The sequence below is a fragment of the Octopus bimaculoides genome, chromosome 5 (assembly GCF_001194135.2).
Source record: "Octopus bimaculoides isolate UCB-OBI-ISO-001 chromosome 5, ASM119413v2, whole genome shotgun sequence".
NCBI lineage: Eukaryota > Metazoa > Mollusca > Cephalopoda > Octopoda > Octopodidae > Octopus > Octopus bimaculoides.
This window is the reverse complement of record NC_068985.1, coordinates 25,131,732-25,140,316: the sequence shown is the minus strand read 5'-3', so window position 1 is coordinate 25,140,316 and position 8,585 is coordinate 25,131,732. Positions and strand designations below refer to the sequence as shown.

Below are 8,585 nucleotides of genomic sequence, written 5' to 3'. Positions count from 1 at the left end.
TGTGTGTGTGTGTGTGTGTGTGTGTGTGTGTGTGTGTGTGTGTGTGTGTGTGTGTGTCACACAAATAACATGAATAAGATAACATGGCAAAGAGGAGGTGCATTAGTAATTTCTTAACAGCAGTCAAACCAATATGCAAATTAGTACAAACTTGTCTGTTAATCATAGCTTTTTATATATCAGTATAAATAATTCATTCTTGGTAATAAGGACCATAGAGTTAAAAAAAAAACTCTCAGAAAGTATTACCAAAGTAAAAATCTGTAGAAAATTTAGTACTTGTGCTATACTATTGAGAACTTGGTGTGTACTGTCTGAGTTTCTATTTCCAATATGATATAGGTTTTAAACACAAGCATTAAAAATGAATATTATTATTATGACAATGGTAGTTTAAAAAGAGAGAAATACTGAATGTGTGTGTTTCTGTAAGAAAAAGAGGTAAAGAAAAAAAAGAATAATATATAGAAATGGAGAGTGAGATGAAGGAGATGATGAGTTTTGTAATACTCAGCATGATTAAATTATGCTCAGTCACTTTAATAGTTGCAGATTGTAGTTTTTACTTACATTTGTAAGAGGAAGGCTGGAAATAGTCTCATATAATTTCCATTCTTTTAACATTTCTGAAACATTGAGTTGCCCTGAAGAAGTAAATATTTAAAAATCATGCATAATTCCTTTATAGTTTTAAATAAAACTTTGGTGTTGATGAGAAATGACTGTATTATGAAGTGGTCGAAAGGTAGAAATGATAGCAAACAGGACTAAAACTTTAACATCATTTAAATTTGTCTCTTTATAGTCTTAGTTCAAATCTTGTCAAGGTGAATTTTTTCATTCATTTTACTGAAAGCATCAGCCATTACTTCTTGACTAATTCAATTAACTACAACCAAAACCATCCCCACTTTAGTGAATGTGTTACCTTGTATATGGCTAGCAAATAAAATGAGGATGATTATGAAGATGACTACATGGGAATGATTATGAAGATGACAACATAAGGATAATGATGGAGATCATAAGATGGCTGACTTACCAATATATATATATATATTCACACACACATATACATATGTGTATGTATCTATGTATCTATGTGTTTGCATGTTTGTGATTGTGTATGTGATTTTTATTTTCAAAATCCTAAACAAAACTGTTGTTGCATTTTGGTCATGTGGTTTTGCAGTTCAAGATAAATGGGATTGATGAAGTTAGAAGTAGACTGAGATAATGGTGTTAATATGGTTGGCTAGAAAGTCATGGAAATTGTGCTTCAGCTTGGCTGTAGACCAATGATTAAAACCACTGAAAGACTAATAAAATAACACAAATAACTATACTTACCTAGGTTTGTCATCAAGGTTTGTAACTGCTCATCATTCATTTCTACGAGTTTATGCATAGTAGAATTTAATAGTGCCATAAACCAAGCTTTTTCTTCACTTGGGGAACATTGTTTGTATTGACCTGCGAAAAATTCCCTGTAGTGGAACAAACAAACAAACAAGTGAATAAAAAAGTAGAAATTAGAGTTATTATTATCACCATCATCATTATCGTCACCTTGTTTTAATATTCACCTTTCTATGGTTCATATGGATTAGATAAAGTTCATCAAGGCAAATTTTCTAGGGATGGCTGCCCTTTCTGTAGCCAATATAATATTTCCAAATAGCTAGACATACTTTTGCTAGAGATTGAAAATTAAATTTACCGCTTATATAACAGTAATGTTCATTTGCATTCATCATGCAATGTCTAGACAAGGAGACAAATGCACATATATATATATCCATATATCATTTGGTTTCCATCAATCAAAACCTACTCACAAGGCTTTGGTCCGCCCAAATCTATAGAAGACACCCAAAGTACCATGCATAGAGACTGAACCTGAAATCATGTGGCTTGCAAGCAAACTTCTTAACTATACAGCCATAATTCAGTTAATCTCTTTATTGGTAGATTATAAAAGCAACACTCTGAGTGCTTCCAACAATGCTGCTTCCACACCATCCTTAAGTGACTATGTTACCAACTCTGAGGTCCCTAAGTAGGGGGACATCACCAGCCACCAGCATCATGGTTGTGCAGTTAGAGTCACATCTATTTTGGCCAGGATATGTTTCCAGAATAGAAGATTCTCATTTGCATAAGATTGTATTGCATGGGGAACTCCCCACTGTCAACTTTGACAGGGAGGCACCAAAGAAAAGGTATAAGAACATTCTAATGAAATCCTATGAGGCTTCTCACATTAGCCAGCAACAGTGGGCTACTAAAGCCTTGAATTGTAAGACTTGGCAACATAATCCATTAATCTGTCTTCTCTTAGATACATGCAGGGCTACCTTTGACAATTAAGAAAAAAATTGAGAAAGAGCTATGACACAGCAATGCTGAGCTCTGATTAGAATTTGCTTTGCTGTTGCTGTATCAGATCTGTCTGTACTGTTTTGGCCAAATCAGTTACCAGCCTCAAATCTCTATTTGTGAAACGAAGTAATAAAGATGATAAAAGTTAACAATAACAATGCTGCTACATAGGAGCCTCTATATAAATCCACTGACCAGCTATAAATACTACACAATCTCTCTTAATTCATATCTTGCCATTTAAAAAAAGAACGACTATATTGAATAATGAAGATGTTATCTTCCTATAGTATCTAGCACAAATCAGTCAATAAAAACTTTAAAATACTTTTTTTTAGACTCTTTAGTTTTACAAACTACGTTTCTTTCTACTTCCATGTTTTAGAACAATCTTCAGAGAATTGCTTATATAATGGCAACATAAAGCTCACTAGCTTCACAATTCTAGAACTATAGAGCATTATGTGAAAGCCTGGTTCTTACGAATTAAAGGCCACAATGCAGTGTCATCACTTGTAATTGGTACTCAGCTTGATAGTGAAGCCTAAGCGTTGGCATTTCCCTGAGGTTTGGTCTCCAGATCAGTGAGTCTCATAAATGCCACTGCAGATCCACAGTGGATTCTTTTGGCTTCCTCCCACTGTCCTGTTATTATAGTGCTGGCCTCCTCCCATGCCATTCCGCCCTTAACAAGATCATAAAACATGGCCTAGATGTCACAGGTTTCCCTTCTCAGCTCGAGCCGATGGGGCTAAACTGAAGGGATGGTAAAAAGCTGGACGATATGACAATTTTCCCTTTTTCTATAGCAGCAGGCCCCTCCTCTGGGATGTCACATGCTGTGACACATTCTCCTGTGGAAATTTGGTGTTGTCAGCTACCAGCCCAGGCTCTGCTGCTCATCAGGCTGAGAGAAACAAGCTGTCAAGGTACTGGTCACTCCCTGATAGGTTTATGATCAAGCTTGTGACAGTTGAGACATCTGGTGACCAGGCCCCACACCATATCCCTGCTCACCGCTATCAGGACAGAGATTGTTGTCCGTAAGTGTGAACCCCGTAAGGAAAAATTGTCATACCGTCCAGTTTTTCACCATCCCCTCAGTCTAGCCCCACTGACTTGAGCTGGGAAGGGAAACCTGTGACATCTAGGCCATACCTTATGATCTTGTTAAAGGTGTCATGGCATGGAAGGTGGCTAGCACTATAATGACAGGACAGTAGGAGGAAGCCGAAAGAATCTATTGTGGATCTGCACTGGCATTCATGAGACTCACTGATCTGGAGACAAAACCTCCAGGAAACACAATGTGCAGGCAGTCACTGTCAAGGTGAGTGCCAGTTACAAGTGATGGCATTGCATTGAGCCAAGCTCTGCTGTGAGGCTCGGAGGCTGAGCGAAAACAAGACAGAGGGTGCTAGTCAAGTTGGCACACTAGCTTTTCTATGGTCATACTACACTGGATGGTGTCCCATTTCTTTTGAGAGGGGAGAAGGGGATGGACATCAGTGGGGTGCAGGCTGAGCTAGATCCATGTCATGCAGGTCACCTCACATTCTCCAATCACACATGGGTCAGTTGTGTTTTGAAGAACAGAGTTCTTCAAAACAGGCACACTCTTACCTCAGTAAGTTTCCATTAATCTTTGTAATGTCAGTAATGTTTATGTGACATAGGGTTGATGCAACTGCAAGCACTGATGCATTTCCAAAATATGTTTTAGTAGCATTCATTACACCCATCATTAATTCTTTCAACTCTGGACTGGTCTGAAAAAAAATTAGAGGATATTTAACAAAAGAAATAGACTATTCTGGATTGGTCTGAAAAAAATTAGAACATATTTAACAATAGAAATAAACTATATAAAATATACATATGCAAATCATCATCATCAGTTAGTGTCCATTTTCCATGCTTGCATAGGTTAGACAGTTTGGCTGGAACTGATAAGCCAAAGAGCTGTACCAGGTTCCAGTCTGATTTTGGCTTGGTTTCTATAGCTGGATGCCCTTCCTAATGACTACCACTCCAAAAGTGTAGTGGGTGCCTTTTATGTGCCACTGACATGGGTGCCTTCTATGTGTTACCATCACGGGTGCTTTATATATTGTTTACTGTTATGTTAAGGTAAGATCAACAAAAAACTACTCCATTCAGTGAAATATGAATATCATTTAATGTACACAATATAAAGGTAAGACCCTCTGATAGGTTCTTGTGAAGACATGTGGGTAGGCAGATTTTTATAATGTGCCTTATGTCTCCAAACAATCTCCAAACAATCTTCTGAGCACATGATCTGTTCAATTTGAAAATCAGGATACTGGTACATAAGAAACCACGAGAAAAAGAAAAAGAAACTAGAAAGTCGGTGTGAAAAGTGGAAGGATGAACATAAATGGAACAAAAAAAAAAAGCAAATGAGAGTTATGTCCCCTTTGACCATAGACACTATAATTAAACAAGCTGTTGTAGAATAATTCAATGGAGAGGAGTCCAAAGTCTGTGAGACAGCTGTTCAATTTGGAGAGGGTGGTGTCTTCCAGTCTGCCTAAAGAAATTTACTGAAAATTTTGGATCTGGAATTAAGTAAGTAGTGTGATGGAATTTTTGGTCTAAAAAGAATGTGCAATTTATCAGCTACACAAAGTGGCATTTCTTAGATCCATTTACATATAACAGGGATTTCTCTATGATCTGATTCTCCACTTGATTGTATGTGGTGTGCAGTTGGTCTTCAAAACCCCAATCATGGCTAGCCAACTTAGTGGCTTTACTTTTGTTGATGTGCTGGAAAGAAGACTGGTGGTTTGCATAACATCTTTTCAAATTTCCTTTGCATAAACTGATGTAATTTTTCTTTTGAGTTACATTATCTTGAAGCATTGCTGTGACTTCAACCTCATAGATCAGTGGTTTCCAACCTTTGCACTACCAAGGATCTCTTTACTTTAAATGAGTTTTCCCACGGACCCCTTTTAACATGCTTATCCTTATGTGTGTGTGTATATATATATATATATATATATATATATGAAATTTTGAATTTAGTTCACAGATGCCCAGTACTACCTTTGTGGACCACCAGGGGTCTGTGGACCACAGGTTGGGAACTACTGTCAGAGATGATGGAGTTTATCATGCATGCCTAGTCTAGTGGGCAAACTTGCTTCAGGATCTCAACAGTTACAACTGGGAGTGGGCTCTTGGTGATGTTTATGAGTGATAATGCACTTCATATTGGAGAAGTAACTGTATGATATTTTAATCAAGCATTTATCAAAAATCTTCCTGTATTTATGTTTTACTGGGAAATGCTTATCTAAAAGAGAGAAAAATTTCTTGCCTATGTTAGTTTTAACATTTAGGGAGAAAATGGGTGAAATCATATTATTTCCCTGGATCTATTTCTAGGTCTATTTATAGGATTCATATTTTTACTTGAATGGTTGTAATATATCTTATCTTTGACACCACTCTTAGCTAGGGTATTGTTATAGTAGGGGGCTGCTTTATCAAATATTTTTTTAGAAGAGGAGAGATTAGACATCTTATTACTGATGTTAGCTATCAGGTTTTTAAAGAATATAAGGGGCTAACATGACTGTTTGTGTACATAGGAGAGTTTCTCATTTGGTTTAAGATAGAGTTCATAAGAGCAGGAGTTTAGATCTAGGCAAACCTCTAAAAAATTGAATTTTGATAGATTAATGGTAACAGTAGTTTTGAGGTCTAGTTGACTAAAGGTATCAAAAAGGTTTTCCTTATTTAGGAACAGCAGATTCAAAGATAAGATATATTACAAAGCTAGTAGAGGATTTGTTGTCAGGGAAGCAACAATATAACCAGTTCTACTTCAGTGATTCTGGAGAAATGCAAATGTAAATGGCTTTTATTTCTCTCTGCCATTTCTATTTGTATCATGATAGAGATGGCAGAGAAAAATAGAAGTTGTAAAATAAATACCTTTCTCTAGAACATTGACAACATAAGAGATGGGAAATAACTTCTGATATGCTAGTTTCAGACCTTGTGCTCTCAGAATTTGACTCATGCACTATGATGTTTAGTTTAGTTATATCATAAATAATTAATTGAAAATGTCACTAGCTCTAATTCTTCCTAATGCCATACAAACAGAAAACATAACATAAATAACTTTTAATCTGTATGTTGTAAATTATAAAAAGAAAAGTTTTAAAGAAAATGAATGGGTTTTACCTCACAGATGATGAGACCCATGCACAAATGAACATACCACAATCAGTTTTTAATTTTTTAAATTTTTATGGAAGTCAGAATTGTAACTCACTTGTAAAAAATTTGTAATTTCCATCAATTCCTTCTCCAAATATAGTAGACTTGTTGAATTTGGAAAGTCTATTTTTTTTATTATTCCTAGATTTAAAAAACAAATGTAGTGATGAAAATATCTCTAACAAAGTAAATAAGATATGATTGGTGGTTCTTGTATAAGTGTCATTGTCTTTGCTTAATGACAATTGTCAACTTACATTAAGTAAACCAATAAACTAAATAAAATGAAATGAAAAATAAAAGAAAACAACATAGAAACTATGCATTTCGTTTTCAAGCTTAGGCAATCTGCCTTAAAGTTTAGAATTTAAGAACAAGATTTCAATTCCGAAGGGTGTTTAAAAACAAAACAATATGAGAGCAATTTAGAGCCAAAATGATTATGTAGAAATTTCCTTGCAGACTCATGTGTAAAAGTATATCTATCTAATAGCAGTTCCTTATCATTGTCATTTAACATCCATTTATCCATGCTTTTGTGAAACAAAGGGAATTTGTTGAGGTAGGTTTTTCAGTGGCTAGATGCCCTTCCTATCACCAAACCTTCATTTGTTTCCAAGCAAGGCAATATTTCCTCATGGCTAGACATATTTTTCACACAAAACTACTGGAAAAAAAAACACCATCGCTTGTATAACAAACATAACAAGATGTCAAGACAAGAGTACAAATAAATGCAGACACATATAAATGTGTGTATGCATGCATGTATGCATGCATGTATGTATGTATGTATGTATGTATGTATGTATGTATGTATGTATGTATGTATGTATGTATGTATGTACGTACGTACGTATGTATGTATGTATGCATGCATGTATGTATGTATGTATGTATGTATGTATGTATGCATGTATGTATGTATGCATGTATGTATGTATGTATGTCATTATTCAGTTTTATTTCAAGATTTCTTGCCAATAGAGAAAGAGCTGGTTTCTAAACCTAGATCAAAGACTCCGTCATTGGAATTTCAATGTCAACAACAGAGTATTTTTGTTTATTTGTATGTATGTATATGTGCAGATTTGTATGTTTTGTTTTATGTATGTATCCACATGCATATAGTTGCATATCTAGATATGTTCACATGTATTTAAATGATGAACTTCTGGAAAGTTTTACAGATTTTTACAGTTCCAGTGATGGATTGGATCTGTAGTCTTCAAATCAGCTTTCTCCTTTCTGGTTTTGAGAAGCCTAATTTCTCAAGATTGGTATGTATTTATGCATGTGTGTATGTATGTATGTATGTATGTATGTATGTATGTATGTATGTATGCATGTATGTATGTATGAGTGGAGGAGCAGGGCCAGTAAAAAGTGTTGGGAAGATGGGGGAGTTTTGACAGAGGACAGCTAATGTGCTGGGGGGTGGGCAGCATGGCCTAAAGAACCTCTCTGTATGTGTGGATGGCTACGATTTCACCTAGCTTGACGTGTCTTCTCAAGCACAGCAAATCGCCTGATTGCCAAAGAGTCGATGGAGACCAACACAACCATCAGAATAATAGATCGTGTTGAGCTTTCCAACCCATGTACAGAATACAGATATTAAATGGAGATGATGATAAGGATGATAACAATACCAGAAATGAAAATATTAACATAACAAAAAAAGAAAAAAAGGTAAAAAAAGTATCTTTTATTCCTTTATCTTTTACTTGTTTCAGTCATTTGACTGTGGCCATACTGTAGCACCACCCCAAAAAGTTTTAATTAAACAAATCGACCCCAGGGCTTTTTTCTTAAGCCTAGTTCTTATTCTATTGGTCTCTTTGCCAAACCGCTAAGTTACAGTGACATAAACACACCAACACTTGTTGTCAAGTGGTGGGGGAGGGGCATAAACACAAAGACACACACACTTAAATATATAT

The 8,585-nt window shown here is 35.5% G+C and overlaps 1 protein-coding gene across 4 annotated transcripts in view; it reads right to left on the bottom strand.

Moving 5' to 3' along the window:
- LOC106874393 (uncharacterized) overlaps positions 1 to 8,585 on the bottom strand; it is a 125,336-nt gene that overhangs the window by 49,295 nt on the left and 67,456 nt on the right. For all 4 annotated transcript variants that reach the window (XM_014922111.2, XM_014922110.2, XM_014922112.2 and 1 more), the window contains 4 exons: positions 6,698 to 6,783; positions 4,006 to 4,151; positions 1,351 to 1,487; positions 571 to 644 (listed from right to left, as the gene is read on the bottom strand). In XM_014922111.2, coding sequence (XP_014777597.1) covers positions 571 to 644; positions 1,351 to 1,487; positions 4,006 to 4,151; positions 6,698 to 6,783 — 443 coding nt within the window. The remainder of the gene's footprint in view (positions 1 to 570; positions 645 to 1,350; positions 1,488 to 4,005; positions 4,152 to 6,697; positions 6,784 to 8,585) is intronic.